This window comes from Aethalodelphis obliquidens, unplaced genomic scaffold, assembly GCF_003676395.1.
Source record: "Aethalodelphis obliquidens isolate GAN/ISIS:26980383/991018 unplaced genomic scaffold, ASM367639v1 scaffold11, whole genome shotgun sequence".
NCBI classification, from domain to species: Eukaryota; Metazoa; Chordata; class Mammalia; order Artiodactyla; family Delphinidae; genus Aethalodelphis; species Aethalodelphis obliquidens.
This window is the reverse complement of record NW_020837955.1, coordinates 17,647,589-17,667,415: the sequence shown is the minus strand read 5'-3', so window position 1 is coordinate 17,667,415 and position 19,827 is coordinate 17,647,589. Positions and strand designations below refer to the sequence as shown.

Genomic DNA, 19,827 nt, shown 5'->3' with positions numbered 1-19,827 from the left:
TTTTTTCATCTGCAGTGACAGTTTTACTTCTTTTCCAATTTTTATTCCTTTAATTTCTTTTTCTTCTCTGATTGCCGTGACTAGGACTTCCAAAACTATGTTGAAAAATAGTGGTGAGAGTGGACATCCTTGTCTTGTTCCTGATCTTAGAGGAAATGCTTTCAGTTTTTCACCATTGAGAATGATGTTTGCTATAGGTTTGTCATATATGGCCTTTATTATGTTGAGGTAGGTTCCCTCTATCCCCACTTTCTGGAGACTTTTTATCATAAATGGGTGTTGAATTTTCTCAAAAGCTTTTTCTGCATCTATTGAGATGATCATAGGTTTTTTATTCTTCAGTTTGTTAATATGGTGTATCACATTGATTGATTTGCATATATTGAAGAATTCTTGCATCCCTGGGATAAATCCCACTTGATCACGGTGTATGATCCTTTTAATGTGTTGTTGGATTCTGTTTGCTAGTATTTTGTTGAGGATTTTTGCATCTATATTCATCAGTGACATTGGTCTGTAATTTTCTTTTTTTGGAGTATCTTTGTCTGGTTTTGGTATCAGGGTGATGGGGGTCTCATAGAATGAGTTTGGGAGTGTTCCTTCCTCTGCAATTTTTTGGAAGAGTTTGAGAAGGATGGGTGTTAGCTCTTCTCTAAATGTTTGATAGAATTCACCTGTGAAGCCATCTGGTCCTGGACTTTTGTTTGTTGGAAGATTTTTAATCACAATTTCAATCTCATTACTTGTGATTGGTCTGTTCATATTTTCTATTTCTCCCTGGTTCAGTCTTGGAAGGTTATACCTTTCTAAGAATTTGTCCATTTCTTCCAGGTTGTCCAATTTATTGGCATAGAGTTGCTTGTAGTAGTCTCTTAGGATGCTTTGTATTTCTGTGGTGTCTGTTGTAACTTCCTTTCATTTCTAATTTTATTGATTTGAGTCCTCTCCCTCTTTTTCTTGATGAGTCTGGCTAATGGTTTATCAATTTTGTTTATCTTCTCAAAGAAGCAGCTTTTAGTTTTATTGATCTATGCTATTGTTTTCTTAGTTTCTATTTCATTTATTTCTGCTCTGATCTTTATGATTTCTTTCCTTCTGCTAACTTTGGGTTTTGTTTGTTCTTCTTTCTCTAGTTCCTTTAGGTGTAAGGTTAGATTGTTTAGTTGAGATTTTTCTTGTTTTTGAGGTAGGCTTCTATAGCTATAAACTTCCCTCTTAGGACTGCTTTTGCTGCATCCCATAGGTTTTGGATCATCGTGTTTTCATTGTCATTTGTCTCTAGGTATTTTTTGATTTCCTCTTTGATTTCTTTAGTGATCTCTTGGTTATTTAGTAACGTATTGTTTAGCCTCCATGTGTTTGTGTGTTTTATGATTTTTCCCTGTAATTCATTTCTAATCTCATAGTGTTGTGCTCAGAAAAGATGCTTGGTATGATTTCAATTTTCTTAAATTTACTGAGACTTGATTTGTGACCCAAGATGTGATCTATCCTGGAGAATATTCCATGCGCACTTGAAAGAAAGTGTAATCTGCTGTTTTTGGTTGGAATGTCCTATGAATATCAATTAAATGTATCTGACCTATTGTGTCATTTAAAGCTTCTGTTTCCTTATTAATTTTCTGTTTGGATGATCTGTCCATTGGTGTAAGTGAGGTGTTAAAGTCTCCCACTATTATTGTGTTGCTGTCGATTTCCTCTTTTAGAGTGTTAGCATTTGCCTTGTGTATTGAGGTGCTCCTATGTTGGGTGCATATATATTTATAATTGTTATATCTTCTTCTTGGATTGATCCCTTGATCATTATGTAGTGTCCTTCCTTGTCTCTTGTAACATTCTTTATTTTAAAGTCTATTTTATCTGATATGAGTATTGCTACTCCAGCTTTCTTTTGATTTCCATTTGCATGGAATATCTTTTTCCATCCCCTCACTTTCAGTCTGTATGTGTCCCTAGGTCTGAAGTGGGTCTCTTGTAGACAGCATATATATGGGTCTTGTTTTTGTATCCATTCAGTGAGTGTGTGTCTTTTGGTTGGAGCATTTAATCCATTCACATTTGAGGTAATTATCGATATGTATGTCCCTATTGCCATTTTCTTAATTGTTTTGAGTTTTTTTTTTTTTGTAGGTCCTTTTCTTCTCTTGTGTTTCCCACTTAGAGAGGTTCTTTTAGCATTTGTTGTAGAGCTGGTTTGGTGGTGCTGAATTCTCTTAGCTTTTGCTTGTCTGTAAAGCTTTTGATTTCTCCATCAAATCTGAATGAGTTCCTTGCCGGGTAGAGTAATCTTGGTGTAGGTTCTTCCCTTTCATCACTTTAAGTATCTCATGCCACTCCCTTCTGGCTTGTAGATTTTCTGTGAGAAATCAGCTGTTAACCTTATGGGAATTCCCTTGTATGTTATTTGTCATTTTTCCCTTGTTGCTTTCAGTAATTTTTCTTTGTCTTTAATTTTTGCCAGTTTGATTACTATGTGTCTCGGCGTGTTTCTCCTTGGGTTTATCCTGTATGGGACTCTCTGCACTTCCTGGATTTGGGTGGCTATTTCCTTTCCCATGTTAGCGAAGTTTTCGACTATAATCTCTTCAAACATTTTCTCAGGTCATTTCTCTCTCTCTTCTCCTTCTGGGACCCCTATAATGTGAATGTTGTTGCGTTTAATGTTGTCCCAGAGGTCTCTTAGGCTGTCTTCATTTCTTTTCATTCTTTTTTCTTTATTCTGTTCCACAGCAGTGAATTCCACCATTCTGTCTTCCAGGTCACTTATCCATTCTTCTGCCTCAGTTATTCTGCTATTGATTCCTTCTAGTGTAGTTTTCATTTCAGTTATTGTATTGTTCATCTCTGTTTGTTTGTTCTTTAATTCTTCTAGGTCTTTGTTAAACATTTCTTGCATCTTCTCGACCTTTGCCTCCATTCTTTTTCCGAGGTCCTGGATCATCTTCACTATCGTTATTCTGAATTCTTTTTCTGGAAGGTTACCTATCTCCACTTCATTTAGTTGTTTTTCTGGGGTTTAACCTTGTTCCTTCATCTGGTACATAGCCCTCTGCCTTTTCATCTTGTCTGTCTTTCTGTGAATGTGGTCTTTGTTCCACAGGCTGCAGGGTTGTAGTTCTTCTTGCTTCTGCTGTCTTCCCTCTGACCGCCCGTAGATTCTTATACCCTATTCATTAAAGGGTGGGGAATGTCTCATTCTAGCCAATCAACATACATTGAATATCACCAATTTCTCCAATAAGAGTCCATTTCCAACACCCATTATGCGAAATTGACAAATTACTCATTTCAGTAACAGAAAAACTCATTTCTAACATTCATTATGCTACTTAGCAAAGCATCCAGTGTTGCTAAGAGATAAAGATAGCTGAAGCCCTTATAACAGCTGCATCTGGAATTGGGCCTTTCCGGTACAATGCTAGCTAACCACTCCTGGGTGTGAGCCCCTAATTGAAGAAAATGACAGCCCCCAGGGTATAACAAAGTATCCAACATATGCATTAAAACACACTGCTTTTGCTAAAGAATTTTAAAGTAAATTACATTTAATAGGGGGCAGAGAAGAGACTTCCTCATTATTTATTATGTCTCATTCTTGATTGCATTTATTTCGATTAGTCCTTGCTGTACAATTAAAAGAAATTTTAAAGGCACAGTCGTAATTTATTCTAAAGAGATATAAAGTCATTAGCTAAAATGCTACATCCCTGCCATGAGAAACAGGCTTTCTTTTCAATTTTATTTTCCCCTTTTGATGGTGGTGGAAGAAATATTAGAAATAGGTTCTCAAACTCAGATCTTTAGTGGAGCACCCCCACTCAATACAAGGTTACACACATACAACACCGCTGACAGCTGGCTGTCCAGACCATGTCCATTGGTGCGGGTTGTGCACTGCACGACATAAAGCAATCCATTTCTTTTCTGGTAGCTCATATTTTGTCAAAAAAGTTTTTGCCTCCGTCCTCATTATTTCTTTAAGTAGATGTCACTTCTTCACAATGACTTTTCAAACACTGAAACAGAGATTTCATGTTAGTCTCTTTACCAGGCAAAACATTCATAAATCTTTTGGCCTTTCTCCTAGTAACCCTTTACTGGACATGAGTTTGTGTTAAAATACAGGGTCTAAAATTACACACAGTACTCTCAGTGCAGAGCACAGTGAAACTTCTGCTTCCCAGGAGCTGAGGCCCATGCTCTTACAACGTCATGACAACCTATGATTGTTTTAGATCTTTGCCAGTTTCATCATGCTATTGAGAAAAATCAAGCTTGTGGTCAGCTAAAACCCTCAGATCATTTTTTCATATCAAGGCCTCACCTGGGGCAGATTTCTCATCAGCAGGCTGAGTTATATCCTTGTGACTTTTAGGTGACCATGGAGATTACTTCCGGCTGCTGCTTCCAGGTACCTACACTGTCACTGCCACAGCACCCAGGTTTGACCCAGAGACAGTGAGTGTGACCGTGGGTCCTGGGGAACCCAAACTGGTGAGTTAGGCTGACCTTTACAGAGCACTGTAAAGATCACTTATACAGAGTTACAAATAATCGATTGTATAGTTCTAATCTTTGCCAAGCTTCCCTCTTTCACCATTTAAAAAAATATTCATTGCTCTCATATGCTAATTTTTCTTCTGTCATTCTCCTATTACATCCTTACCCACTTCCTTTTGGTTTTTCCTTTTCCTTCTGTTTAACATAGCATAATGATTAAAACACTACCTGATTCTAAATCCAGCTCATTTGTCCACAGATCTTGGACAAGCTACCTGATCGCTCTCATTCTCAGTTTCTTCCTCTGTAAATTGGTAATAATAGTGCCTCCTTCACAAGAGGTTGAAATGAGAAAGTGCATGTAAAGCCTTTAGTACAGTGACTTACACGTAGAAAGTGCTCAACAAATGTTAGTTCGTAAATCCCAGAGACCTTGCCCAGATACACAGGCTTACGTTCTTCTGCGCCGTCAGCAAGGACTACCACCAGATGGCACTCTGCCCCCTTCTGATGCCCATGTGCCCAGGCAGCCTTGCTTTCCACTCACCTCAGCAAAGAGCCAGCTGCACTCCAATATTCAGCTCTCCAAAAGGCTTTCTTTTATAGATAGGATGAGAAGCAAAGAACTGTTTTGATCTACAGCCTGGACCTTTTTAGCTTTGGTCGTATTAGATCGTGATCTCAGAGGCAAAGAGGCTCAAAGATCATGGACACTAATCCTCTGGTTTCTCAAACGAGGAAAAGGTAATGATGCCATCCTGGTTAATGAGCATCTATGGACCTTTTTCTCATGTCAGGTCTTCCCTCCTCAGTCTGTCCTGTTCCTTCTCTATACATCCCAAGAGCTCAGCAGACCCTCCCTCCCCTTTCCCTGTTAACTCAGTGCAGTCAAGTTTCTTGCCTTTTCAAATAGTTATAGGTACTATTCATTGAACAGCCACTATGTGTCAGACATTATCTGAGAGCTTTCCAGAATTATCTCATTTAACCTTCATAACAATCCTGTAAGGTAGATCTACATATCCCCATTTGTGGCTGAGGAAAGTGAAGCTTAGAGAAGATAAGTAACTTGTCCAATACCACACAGTGAGTAAGTGGGAGCCGTGATTCCAGCCTCTGTGGGGCTTTCAGGACTGCCTTCTTAGCCAGTCTGTTACAGGGCCTCGAGCTAAGCTCACAACCTCTGGTCATAATCCCTTATTTTAACACAAGGATGAAGGTCAAGAGCTCCTTAAATCCTTTGAAAATTCCTCTGAAATTTCTAGACAGTTCCCCCTTTCCCCTCCACTCCCATCTCCTGCAGGATATAAACGACTTCTACTTGCAGATGCAGGGAACAGAGTAACTCTTCCCTGGCCGCCTGTTACCTGGTCCCAATTTCCCTACCAGTGCATCCTCTTTCTCTTTTTTCTTGTTATCCCCCTGCTCCTCATCTACCCTAAAATCAAATGACTGTTATGCAGCTGCTTACAGAAGTCTTGCACTACATGCAAGTCTATTCAATTGCAAATTCAAACAAGGACAAATCCTCTTAAGTAACAAATTCTGCTTCAAAAGATCTCATCTCCTTTGTCATATAACCTTTAAATTAATTAACATAACACATCATTGTATCAAATGTAACTCAGAGGGGGGAAAATCTGTCTTTTGGATACAATTCTCAGATACAGTCACAACTAAGAATACATTTATTCATCCCAGCTGAGTCTTTTCCCATTCTAAAGCAGAGATCCATTTGGTTGAGGGAAAAGAAAAAAGATCATTTACTAGAGGGTTTTCATGCTGCAATTAAAACTCTTTAAAGTATCTCCGAGAGTCCAGTGTTTTCCACTTGGCTTTCCGCACTGCCTTCCAGATGTCCCACTCCTTTAATTTCCTCTGTCCTCCCCTCATTTTGTTGTCTCTCTCTCTCTCTCTCTCTCTCTCTCTTTCTTTCTTTCGTTTCCTCGATCCTTATATTACTATATAGGAAATAGTACTAATACAGTGTAATTGGCTCTGATTTCTCCCGCTTTGGGAGAGCTAGCAGAAAAGCTGGCTGTGGTTTGTTGTGAAAGGGGCAAGAAATAACCCTGTGAAGAGGTCTGTCTGTCACATGTTTTCCAACTCCCCTCTGGCTTCAGCAGCTCACACTGTTCCCAGGGCCTGAAAGCCAAGGATGCCTCTGGGGAGTGTGGTTAGAACACTGTGCCACACCCTCACCTTTTCCTTCCTGGGACAGCTCTATGGCTTCTGCACAACCAGCACATCCCACACTTGTCAGTCAGAAGCATCTTTACCTCTGTGTGCATGGCCAGAAGGGAAGTTTCAATGTACTGCTGGAAACAGTACATTAATGCACATGGACACTGGGAACTTAAGAGTCCATACTAACAATCTATATCATCTCTACTGTCTCTGTTTCCAAACAATCATGACAGGAAGTTTAGCTCTGAAGGTCTGAGGCACTCTTTGGCGTTCCTGAGCACAGCGCCTGTGATTCACAGAGTCAGCATAAAGGGGATTATTGTGGCACCATCAATCTTAGTTCTTGTGCTGAACAACAGTATCAGTAAAATCCCGGTTTGAGGTGTAGATATAATTTTTTCTATTACAAATAAATAAATGTACATTAAGTCCATGTTGATATACCCTATGTATCACCAGTGATTATGTGCCACTTTGAGGGGAATGTTAGCCAAGCCTGTATGACACCACCAATGCTGCTCTGGGTGGTTGCTGTGATACTCTCCTTGGTCCCTTGTCCTCAGAACCCGGAACCATGGTAAAACAAGGTCCAAACTGGTCTTCCGACAATTTCAATCCTAGGAAATGGAAAACTGATTCCTGTGCTCTCCTAGCTTCTTTTTCTTTTTTCCAGGTTAATTTCCAACTCAAGAGAAGCACCCCTCCAGCAGCCCCTAAGAGGAGAGGCCCCAACTCAGGGCATAGAGGCAGAGTCTTACCAAAGAAAGTACAGCCCCGGGCAGCTAGGAAAAAAGAGATGATGGTGAAACAGTCCCAGAGAGTCCCTGCCTGAAATCCACAGTCCCCGGGGCAACACTTTAGAAAGGCTTTGTTCCCACTCTCACACCAGATGAAGCATTCTTTCTATTTTATTATCTCAGACATATTTAAATATAAACATATTCAGAACAACTCAGAATGGTCTCCATCTGTTCCAGGGGTAAACCCTCTGATGCAGCAGTACATACATGCAGTGGTGTTCAGTAAGATTTTCTGATTCTGAGGGTATGGTTTAGGTCCAGCAGGCTCTATGCCAGTCTACGCTGTGCCCAGAGACTGGTTCTGGCTCGTTAGTCACTATCTCTAGAGTCTAGCAGAGAGCCTGCAACACAGTAAGTACCCAATGAAGGTTTCTGGATGAATGGCTGAAAGGCTGAAATGATCCATCATTACATAGCAAGACCAGGTGACCAATTCTTCTGAAATCCCAGAGGACTGTTTCAACAAGAGCCAATAGTTTCTTATTAAGAAAAGGATTTCACACACAAACACCTAGTCCCACTGCTTCATACATGGGCATTTTAAATAATATGCATCTTTTAAACATTTTCTGGGCGTATAAGTGTAATGCAGATGCCCCTGTGGAATGACTGTGTCCTGACCCTGTGCCAGGGATACACAGCACTCTCCACCCCACTGAGTTCTCCAGAACGAACCCATTTGTACTAAAAGTGTTATTAAGCAAAGTAGATGTCACTGAAGATTTTGAAGGCATGTGTAGTCTTTCATCACACATCAGTCAAGTTCATAAACCTCCACTGGGCATGCTGGGGTTCCCAAGTACCCTGTCCCCAGGGCTTGCTGGGGGTTCTTTACCCATCATCACCCATTTCAGGGAGCCTCAGTGAGACAGGGCAGAGGCTCCATTTCCCCCGACTTGCTCTACCTCCGCCCACCTTGTCAGCCTCCCCCACTGGCGCCCCAGCCTCTAACTCACCCAGACCTTTCTTAACATTGAGCAAAGTAGCTGCTCTCAGCAAGTATTCCCACACCCACCAGGAAACAAGAGGTGCTCTAGCTGTGACAGTCCACCCTCTGCAGGAGGCCATTCAAGATCAGGAGTAACACATGATTTACTTCTGTCACTTGAGCAATCTCTCAATCTGCGGTTAAAAGGGAAACAGAAGAAAAAGATGCCTTTTCCCATTTAAAAAGGAAATCCTCTCCTCAGGTGATGTTTCCTTTCTTCCCAATTTTAATCCCGTATCCCTTGGTTCCCTTCCTATTGTTAGAAAGAAGGAGCTGCTTGGGAGGGCTCTTTTCAATTCAGTGAGACTTTGTGCCTGAGGTTGCCATATGCAGTCGATTTTTCCAGATTGTCTGAATATCACTTACTTTGATTTCACCTTCCCTCGTACATAGCCATTTAGCAGAGCTGATGTTTGCAAAGTATGGTCACAGTGCTTTCTCTGGCCCAACCGTATGCTTTTATTTATTCATTTACTCATTCATTCATGCAGGGGGCCTTCATTGAGTCCTTGCTCTCAATAAATGCAGAGAATACAAAGAGAAATAAGATACAGCTCATTATCTCAGGGCTGCCGTGACCTAGTTGGGAAGACAAATAGGTCATTACATTGCCTTGTGATAATTGCTGTGATGCAGTGAACTCTGGGGCAGGGGGATGGGGAGACTGTGCGAAGGGCCCTACCATAGTCTTGGGAAGATCAGGAAAGGCATATCAGAGTTCGTGAAGTCTACGGTGAGATGTAATAAGGTCGGATAAATAGGCATTGGCCAGGGGGAGAGAAATGGGGGAGCAAGAGTTAGGTTGAGGGGACTGCAAGTACCGAGGGCTGGAGGCTCTGGAGAGGGCGGCCTTTAGGGAGCTGCAAGAAATTCAGCACAGGGGGAGTGATGAGTGAGGTACCCAGAGAGGCCAGTGGGGTGGGGAGGGGCGAGACCGTGCAGGACTTTTGAACCATATTACAGAGCTTGGACTTTATCCTGAGAAGAACAAGGAGCCGTTGGAGGGTTCCACTGAGGGGAGCAACAGAATCAGATTTAGAGCCATCACCCTGGCTGCGGCCTCAAGAGCTGGCTGGAGCAGCGGCAAGGCTGACTCAGTGAGAAGGCTGCTGAGAGCCGGGTGAGAAGGTGGCCCAAACTGGGGCTGGGCAACAGGGGTGGGGACCACCAGGCAACACATGAGTTACCCAGAGGGCTTCCTGTCAGCCCCTGATGGCTTCACTGCCCTCTTCGAGATTTGCAGCCATCTCATTCAGACCCTCCCAGCCTGCCATCCTGAGGATTTTAAGCACTAAAGGAGATGCAGGTTCTCAACCAAACCTTAAAGGCTATCCTGAGTAAAATTCACCCAAGCAGGAGGTGATAATACGGACAGAATATTATATGGAAAATACAGGGTCTGGCCGTGACTGTACAAAAATTTCTCAATATGGAGGAAGGATGTGAAATCAGAGCTGATGGCGGAGAGAGAGTGCAGGATTCAGAGAACAAGAAGGAACGTCCTCCAACTTTGAGTCCAGCATTCTCCTGGCCAGGAGCCTTTCTATTTTATGTCTAGGATTTTATTTTAAAGAGGAAGTCTTCCGTACAAAATGCCAGCCTAGATAGATAATGTTTCCCAAAGGGGTAGAATACTGTAGTTAAGGGCATGGATTTTGGACTCTGACAGACCTGAGTTTTAATCCTAGCTCTGCTCCTTATTTGCTGCATGACCTTGAACAAGTAACTTATCTTCTCTGAATCATGGTTACTCATATGGAAAAAAGAAATGGAAATAATATCTACCTTCACTTGGAATTAAAGGTGAGACTCTCATAAATCAGTAGGGAGGGGAAGGCAGCTCCTGCCCTGGACCCTCCTCAGAGGATTATCACTCATCAAACTAGTCGATTGTAAACCAGTGAGGCTGACAGGGACATCGTGGACTTAGGGGTGCAAAGGGGAGTTTGGAAGTGAGGCAGATCCCGAGGAGCTGAACCCAGCCTATTCTGTCTCTCTCTCTTTTTTTTTTTAAATGTCATGTGCTGGAAGGTCTTTGTTTGTTCCATATTCTTCCTAGCACTTTTCCTTCCAGATTGAAGATTTTTTTGACACAGTGATTTTCCTCATGTGACTAGATAGGAGAATTTCCAATTTTCAGACAGGATGATACCTAATGACTGTTGGACCTGGTACTGGTGCCTGAAGAAGTTTCTGCTCTGGTAAGCTGTGACTACCTTACCTTTTCATTTTACTCTGCCCAGCACTCAGAACAGTGCCTGGTATATATAAACACAGCAAACATATTTGTTGAGTGAATAATTCCAGGATTATTTTCATATTTTTTCCTCATCCTCTCCTCTTTTACTATTTTTCTTCTTTTATCTAGTATAGTTTTGAGCATGCTTTTTTTTTTTTTTTTTTTTTTTACGGTACACGGGCCTCTCACTGTTGTGGCCTCTCCCATTGCGGAGCACAGGCTCCAGACACGCAGGCTCAGCGGCCATGACTCACGGGCCCAGCCGCTCTGCGGCATGTGGGATCTTCCCAGACCGGGGCACGAACCCGTGTCCCCTGCATCGGCAGGCGGACCACTGCGCCACCAGGGAAGCCCCTGAGCATGCATTTTTAAAATTATTATTATAAACCATGGTAGGCCGAATTCTAAAATGAGTCCCCATGACCCCTGCCCTTGTATAATCCCTCCCCTTGCAGGTGGATGTGACTGTGATAAGATATCACTCCCCTACTTATGTTCCACTATATGGCAAGAGGATTTTGCAGATGTGATCAAGGTTCCAAGCCAGCTGGTTCTGAGTTAATCAAACCGGAGATTATCTTGGGTGGACGTAACCTAAACTGACCAACCTTTTATAAGCAGAGAGTTTCTCTCCCAGGCCTGGGAGGAAGAAAGCAGACAGATAGGTTGTGAACTGCCTGTGAAGAGAAGCAGCCCCTAGGAGATGTGAGTGGTGCCAGGCAACAGCTGGCAAGAAAATGGGGACACAGTTATAGACCCACAAGGAGATGGATTGTGTCAACAGCTCGAAGCAGCTTGAGCCCACACTTGGGTGCAGCCTTGTGAGATGGCAGCAGGGGAGCCAGCTAAACCATGTCCAGACCCCTGACCAGTAGAAACCAGGGGATAATACACTCATGCCATTTGAAGCCTCGACATTTATGCTAAGCTGTTGCACAATAATAGAAAACTAATATACAAACTATCTCAAATTGTTTTGTAAATTAGGATATAAACCAATAAAACACAAATAACCAATTGTGATCACCCTACGGAGTGGTATGGCTGCCATGCTTCTACCTCATATAGAATGTATGTGAAACAAAGAACAGGGAAAAACAGAACCATACAACTCTTTTTAAATAAGATGGCTGGTATAGTCAAGAGTTCAAGAGTACATGTCTCTGACAGCAGGGACTTCAGCCTTTGGATAACTGTAGTTTCTTGCTTACAGTAGTTCCCATTATTTGCACCAAATTGTTTGGTACTGGATTGTGGAGATGTACCACTGGCACAAATACTAAAGCAAGAGAAAATTTAAAGCCTGTCCAGAGACGCTGTAGACAGAACTCTTCTTTAAATGGAGGCTCTTCTGCCCTTCCCAAAGAGCGAAAATCAATAAACAGTGTGTAACATCCTAAACTTTTCTACCCACCTTCAGGACACTTTGAAGGAAAAGCAGGAACAGGAGCCCTCTTAAGTAGCCAAACGTAATTTCTCCCAGTTGGAAATTTTATTCTAAAACAAAAAGATCCCAGTACAGTGGTGTCAAGTTTTTATCTGCGAAAAACCCAAGATATGGATTCAGAGCAGTTCATTCACCTGACAGATAGTTGAGTCCTTTTATGAATCAGACCCTGTGTTATCTGTGTTAAGAGTCAGGGAGATGGTGGTAAACCAGAGAGACATGGTTCCTACCTATTTGGATTCTGAGGGTTTGAGGGAGAGACAAAGAATAAAACAAGTTCGTTAAACAAATACATAAAAAGAATTACTAGCTGAGAAGTGGTACTGAGAGAGGAAATGCCAGGGGATCTATTGGAAATAGGATGGTTAAGGAAGACTTCTCTGAAGAGGTGATATTTGGGCTGAGATACAAAGGATAAGAAAAATAAAGACTTACAAAGAATAGGAATGAAAAGTACAGGCAGAAGGAGTAGCAAGGCCAAGGACCCTGCAGCAGGAAAGAGCCTGGCTGCTTCGAGCAGCTGCATCTCCTGGGTCTAAGGATGTGTGTGTGTGTGTGTGTGTGTGTGTTTGTGTGTTTAGCTTCCCAATCTATGATCTAACATCCTAGAAGCCTAACCCAGCATAGGTCCAAGACACAGCATAGCATCCAGACCACATTTAGTGTAGTCATAAGTGAGCCAATAAGATTCACTTTTTCCATGGCCACAGAAAACGCCCCTAACAAGACCAGCCATCTCAAAAACAAGGATTGAGAAAGTGGAACACACCGGTTTGGGACAAATCTGCCATCAGAATGGGAGAAGTCAAAGTTCATGTGTCTGGAGCATCATCTTCACATATGTGGTACGATGATTTGTCTAATACAGACTCCCAACACATACCCTGTACCAACACTGTCATGCCCACCGTCTGCCTAGCATATTACTTCACTTCAACTTTAACACTAACTTCATTCTGGCTATTAAGCCTGAGTAAACATTCCTCCTGGGCAAATGCCTAAGCAAACATCACTTCTCTCCCTCCTCCCAAAAGTTAAATTCCACTATGTATAAAGGCTTTTTCCCCTCTCACTTTCTCTTATTTCTCCCTCTGCACTTACTGTTCCTGCCCACGCCCCTTCCCCTCATGGGTCTTTCCCTCTCCTACCTTCATTCTCTTCACTTCCCACACATTCCCTGCACCTTTGCCCTCACTCCATCAAGGGCCCTGCTGCATGTGGGATGTGGCTTCACCTAGAAGCAAGAGACCTGGAGCCATTGCCACATGGGTGACCAGCAGCTAAGGAGAAGCCTTCAGGGGTGGTGCCTATTTCTGCTGACACATCGCTTCTTATTGCACAGCCCCAGGGAGCAGGCAGATAAAACCATCACTTGGATCCATGCCTACCCCACAGGAGGAGGGAGGAAAGGCCTCTTTGACTTCCTTTCAGATTGTCTCACATGAGGCCTTTGGAATAAAGAGTCCATCCTGGGCATTAGATCAAAGGAGTCGAGTGAATTTCCTTAAATCCTTTCTGGACTCAGTTGAAGTACAAATAAACTGAGAAATAAAAGGATCACAACTCTATTATTTTTTGTATATCCAAATATAGTATTTTACATACACTGTAGTTTATAGCAGACTTATTTCACAGACAGTTTAAAAAGAAATTTCTTTAATGGAAGGTGCTATGGACCGAATGTTTGTGTCCCCCCCAAATTCATACATTGAAGCCCTAATGTGATGGTATTTGGAGATGGAAACTTTGGAAAGTCAGTAGGTCACAAGGGGGAAGCCCCCATGGTGGCGCTGGTGTCCTTATAAGAAGAGGAAGAGAGCTAGCTCTTTCACTCTCTCTGCCACGTGAGGCTACAAGAAGGCCATCTCCAAGCCAGGAAGCAGGTCTTCACCAGAACCTGGCCATGCTTGGCATCCTGATCTCAGTCTTCCCAGCCTCCAGAACTGTGAGAAATAAGTGTTTGTTGTTTGAGCTACCCAGTCTTGGTAATTTGTTATAGCAGCTGGAGCAGACTAAGACAGAGGGATAGATAAAGGGTCTGCTAACTTTCTATTTTAGACTAACTTTCTATTAAGGACTATTAGAAAAATATAATTGCAATCTACCATCACCATGAATTCATAAACTCTCTAATGCCAAAAATTAGAAAGATATAATCTCAGAATTAAAAACTGTTATCGGGCTTCCCTGGTGGCGCAGTGGTTGAGAGTCTGCCTGCCGATGCAGGGGACACGGGTTCGTGCCCCGGTCCGGGAAGATCCCACATGCCGCGGAGCGGCTGGGCCCGTGGGCCATGGCCGCTGAGCCTGCGCGTCCGGAGCCTGTGCTCCGCAACGGGAGAGGCCATAACAGTGAGAGGCCCGCATACCACAAAAAAAAAAAAAAAAAAACTGTTATCAATGAAATTATTTTTCTCATTTTGCTAGGGAACAGTAAACATTTCATCTCAGACTAGCACTTCTGAACCAGTAGTTTAAAGATGGGACCGTTAGTGGTTCAAATAACTAAAAATTTGTAAGAAGGGTTTTCGGACACGGCTGGATCCAGGTGCCCCAGTTATGTGAGCTGGAATCTTTCTCCACTTCTTGATTTCATTGTCTTCAGTGGCGACTGCCTTCTCACACAGGTGCTCCCTTGCAGGACTAGATGACTCATAGCAGCTTCAAGCTTGTATTCTACCAGCCTAGCAACAAACTATTGATTCTTGGGCCTGACTCTCAAGAGCACAAATTGGGTGACATGTCTGTCCCAAAAACCATCATGGTGACTCTGATTGGTGAATCTGGGGTTGTATGCCCACTCCCAGAAGGCAGAGGGTGGGTATGGGAAACCAGTGTAGGAGAGTTGGTTCCCGTCTTTTAAAAAAAACAAAACACTGTTACCAAATAAAGAAGAATGGATGATTATGGACAATAACAACAAAAGAACATTACAATTTTATTAAAATCAAGCACTGTTATAATTTTACTATGACTCTTAACTCAAGTGAACTCAGTCATTCAACAAACATTTATCAGACACACCTATGTGCCAGGCACTTTGCTAGGCAATAGGACACAAAGATAAATCCACTAGTCTCTGCCTTTGATGAACTCAGCTAATGTGAGGAGAGGGAGAGGTGGACAATGTTTACAACAGTGTGTGAAGTGGCTGAGATCAGCCCTGTCAGAGGACTGAATCATAGTCCTCGTTAGTTCCTTACTTTGCTTGACTAATATAGACCTGACTTAGTACAGCTTCAAGTTGGATGACGCCTTTATGTGAAACACTTTACACTAATTTCAAACAGATATATATCATGTAGGAGGTGGGGGTAGGACGGACATGAACTTGACCACAGTTCATTAAGAGACAGCTATGTGGTCCAGCTCCTTAAGCAGGTAATACATTCCCAGACTGTGTTAAAGAAGCACAGTGTCATATCAAAAGAGCACAGTACCACCAGGCCGCACAAGAGTCAGCCTTCCTCTGGAGTGTGATTTATAGCTCCCAGAACATCTTCAGGAAGGACATTGAAGGTCATGATGTCACTAAGTCTCATGGATGCACCAGGATAAAACATTGCCAAGAGAAGAAAAACACGGCCGCTTCAGAGAAAAGTTCTGAAACTGAGTGGGGAGCCCACATTGCACAGTGGAAAGAAAGACTTTGGCAGATGGTGGTTTGAATCCTAGCTTTGTCATTTACAAGCTCTGTTATCTTGGGCAAATCAGGTATTTCCCAAAATATGGGTAAAATATCACAAGTAGTACTTAAATATTCTTTAGGACAACTCAAGTGGTGCATGAGCCAATTTTGCTTGATGTTCTGATCAAGCAATAAATTACCTAGAAAGTTATTCTTTTAACAATTTCTTTCCATCTTTCTGAATGTATCAAGGAGAAAGTTTCTCTTTGGTTCTAACTTTCTAACACTGACTAGTTTCAGTTTTTTTTAACAAATGGAGAGTAGCCCTCAAGCTCAGAATTAGAATTTAATCACCATTTGGGGGCTTCCCTGGTGGCGCACTGGTTAAGAATCCGCCTGCCAATGCAGGGGACATGGGTTCGAGCCCTGGTCCACGAAGATCCCACATGCCGCGGAGTAGCTAAGCCTGTGCGCCACAACTACTGAGCCTGTGCTCTAGAGCCTGCGAGCCACAACTACTGAGCCCGTGTGCCACAACTACTGAAGACTGCGCACCTAAAGTCCGTGCTCCGCCACAAGAGAAGCCACCGCAGTGAGAAGCCCATGCACTGCAACAAAGAGTAGCCCCCACTAGCCGCAACTAGAGAAAGCCCGCGTGCAGCAACGAAGACCCAATGCAGCCAAAAATAAATAAATTAATTAATTAAAAATAAATAAATAAAAGAACTAAAAACATTTTAAAAAGTAACCATTTTGTTTTCATTGTATTTGTTTTAAAGATTACCTCCTATTAATTACAATCTATATACTGGTTTTGCGTTTATGGGAGTGGTACAAAATTTCCCTTAAAAAGCGAAATGAGTAAATTTAAATTAAAATATTTTAAAAGTTAGAAAGGTGGTGTGCCATTTAGTCAAGAACTATTGTGATGGTTTTCTGAGAGTGCAAGATTATGGCAAAAAGTGGTATAGGAATGACTAAAGTATGGGAAGTGTGGAAAGCACTAGGCCAGCTGTTTAACCCCAGGGAGCCTCAGTTCCTCATTTTTAAGCTAAAGATAACAATTACTTGCTGGGTTGTTGTCATGATACGTGCTAAGAAAAAACAACCAATATTATTTGGAGAAGGAAATGATGACCTTGATTATCTTTCTTCATTATTGTAGACAACCTGGGAAAGAAAATAAAGATGGTTTATAAATTACTTTTCAAGAATTATTGATTCTATTCAAATGGGGGAACCCAGGTTCTGTTTCTTGGGGTAATAACTTTTTTTCTGATTAATAAAAGAAAAAAAATAGGGACTTCCCTGGTGGTCCAGTGGTTAAGACTTCGCCTTCCAATGCAGGGGGTGTGGGTTTGATCCCTGGTCGGGGAGCTAAGATCACACATGCCTCGAGACCAAAAAACCAAAACATAAAACAGAAGCAATATTGTAAAAAATTCAATAAACACTTTAAAAAATGGTCCACATCAAAAAAGAATCTTAAAAAAAAGAAAAAAGATAATATATGGTAAGTTCTTAACATAAGGCTAGCTCTCAGTAAACATTTACTATAAACTTGTCTTCAGTATTTCAGCTTCCCTTTTCTTTCCTTCCCCTATCTCCTTCTAGATTCCCAAATATCTTCTGTCTTTCTTGTCTCCTCATGGAAATAGGAAGAGATCTGGTAGTGTCACTTAAATATGTTTTGATGGATACACAAGAGAATGAGTTTTTTCCAAAATATTACCTCAACTTGGCATTAGCATTTTAAGGTAGATTTGTTTGTTTGCCAGTTTGATTTTTACTTCCAATTATGAAAGAATTTCCTGTTCCTCATTAAACCAATTTCAAGCTTCTGCAAGCAGATGGGAAGAGAAGAAGCCCCTAGGAAACACTATATTAATATATAAGAACAACCCTTAAGATAAACATGATACAGTCCTTTTTTTGAATTCAGAACTTCCTTACAAAACGGGAATTGGCTTTACTTTTGCCAGCTAGGGTCTATTCCTAAATGGAACCAAATGGCCTCCATTGTCTTCTTCTAGGACCTGGCCTTGCCTCCGCCCAAGTCCACTAGACAGATACCCTCTCTCAAAAATCACCCTGGACTCCTCCCTTCCCCAAGGGAGAACCAGACTTCCCCCAGCCTGCCTTCCTCCACTCAACTAGAGTCCCCTCCTTTCTGTCCCGCTGCATTCTGGCACCAGTTTAATGAATAGTTATTAGTGTTTCCAAGTGCTCTCTTCTTTCTCTGACATAGAAGACTAAACCTATGCCTTCTATATTCTACCACTAAGTTGCTCCAGAGGGAAACCTTGGGGAGTTGCCTTTGATTTGCAGCAAAACCATGGACACTGTTAGTGACGCAGTCCATCATAACAGCGATGGATACTTGAGTGTGTACTAACACGCTGGATTTAGGTTCAGACGTGAGATCAGAGGATGACATGCCTAAATAAGTTTGATCAATGAGATTAATCAAAATGCACAGGAATTGATTTGGGTTTATTGAGGATCATCCAGGGAAAAAACCAAACTTCTTAATATCGCACACGCAGATACTATTATTATTGCTAACAAAGAAGTTCCACATACATTTACCTCTTTTGATCCTTTTCATTTCAGTCCCTTCAACTGAGGATATTTTACAATGTATCAATACATTGACTTAAAATGAAATTCAAACTCCTTATCATGGCCCGTCAGGCCCAGGATTATCTTCACCCTTGTTTGTTTTATAATTTCATCCCACAGTACTTTCTTTCTTTCTCACACAGCCTTCTCTTCTGTTCTGAAACTGAGAAAGTTGTTTTCCACTTCAGGGCTTTGCACCTTCAGTTTCTCCCGCTAGAAAGGTACTTCCTCAGCTCTTTACACGGCTGATTCCTTCTCATCATTTTGGTCGCAAGTAAACGTTATATCCCCAGAGACTTCCCTGACCACCAACCACTATATCCAAAGGTTTCCACTTCTTACTTTGGCCCTTATCAGACCAGATCCTCATCTAAACCACAGAACACAGTGATTCTGTACTCACTTCTCTCAAGGACTGTGTATAACTTGTACCATTCCCCTTGCGTGGGAGAGACGTTAATTCGTTACATACAATGGATGCCTAGGGCATTAGGGTTTAATTCTCTATGATCTAATTTATCATATCATCTAGGTTATTTCCTTCACAGCATTCACCATACCCTGTAATTATTTGGCTTACCATTTGTTTATCTATTGTCTGTTACCGCACTCTAGAATGTGAGCTCCATGAGAGCAGGGTACTTATCGGTTGTCTTTGTCAGGCTGAATCCCAAACATCCAGCATGATGCTTGCTTGTCGCATTGCAAATGTTGCATTGTAAATCTTTGTTGATGAGTGAAAGAATATTATTTTGATGATTCAGAATCTTCACGTTGCCCTAGGGCAGTGGTTCTTAAACTTTAGTGTACCCACCAAAGAACCCACTTCCAAAGATTTAGATTCAGTAATCAGATCATTCTGAAACTGACTCTTTTAGGTAAAAGAAACAGGTCCCAGTCGGGCTGGGTGTACGTTAAGACATCCAAAGTTGTTTTCTTTTCTTTTTTTGTGGCCATGCTGCACGGCTTGCAGGATCTTGGTTCCCTGACCAGGCATCGAACCCGGACTCCCGGCAGTGGAAGTGTGGAGTCCTAACCATTGGACCATCAGGGAATTCCCAGTTGTTTTCTTTTTTAAATGAAATGCTTGATTTTAATTTCATTTTGCTTTCATGTGGCATACTTTTTTAAAAAATTTTTATTGGAGTATAGTTGATTTACAATGTTGTGTTAGTTTCAGGTGTACAGCAAAGTGAATCAGTTATACATATACATTTATCCACTCTTTTTTAGATTCTTTTCCCATATAGGCCATTACAGAGTACTGAGTAGATTTCCCTGTGCTATACAGTAGGTCCTTATTAGTTATCTATTTTATATATAGTAGTGTGTATATGTCAATCCCAATCACCCAATTTACCCCTCTTCCCTCATGTGGCATACTTGACTCTGTCCAAAAACCATTGAAAAATATATC

The 19,827-nt window shown here is 41.8% G+C and overlaps 2 protein-coding genes across 2 annotated transcripts in view; both read left to right on the top strand.

Moving 5' to 3' along the window:
* Positions 1-7,638, top strand: part of CPN1 (carboxypeptidase N subunit 1) — a 29,693-nt gene extending 22,055 nt beyond the window's left edge. Inside the window, exons 8-9 of the mRNA XM_027112300.1 lie at positions 4,376-4,494; positions 7,361-7,638. Coding sequence (XP_026968101.1) covers positions 4,376-4,494; positions 7,361-7,519 — 278 coding nt within the window. The 3' untranslated portion in view covers positions 7,520-7,638. The remainder of the gene's footprint in view (positions 1-4,375; positions 4,495-7,360) is intronic.
* DNMBP (dynamin binding protein) overlaps positions 4,428-19,827 on the top strand; it is a 126,333-nt gene continuing 110,933 nt past the window's right edge. Inside the window, exon 1 of the mRNA XM_027112292.1 lies at positions 4,428-4,494. The gene's annotated coding sequence lies outside the window, so the exon portion shown is untranslated. The remainder of the gene's footprint in view (positions 4,495-19,827) is intronic.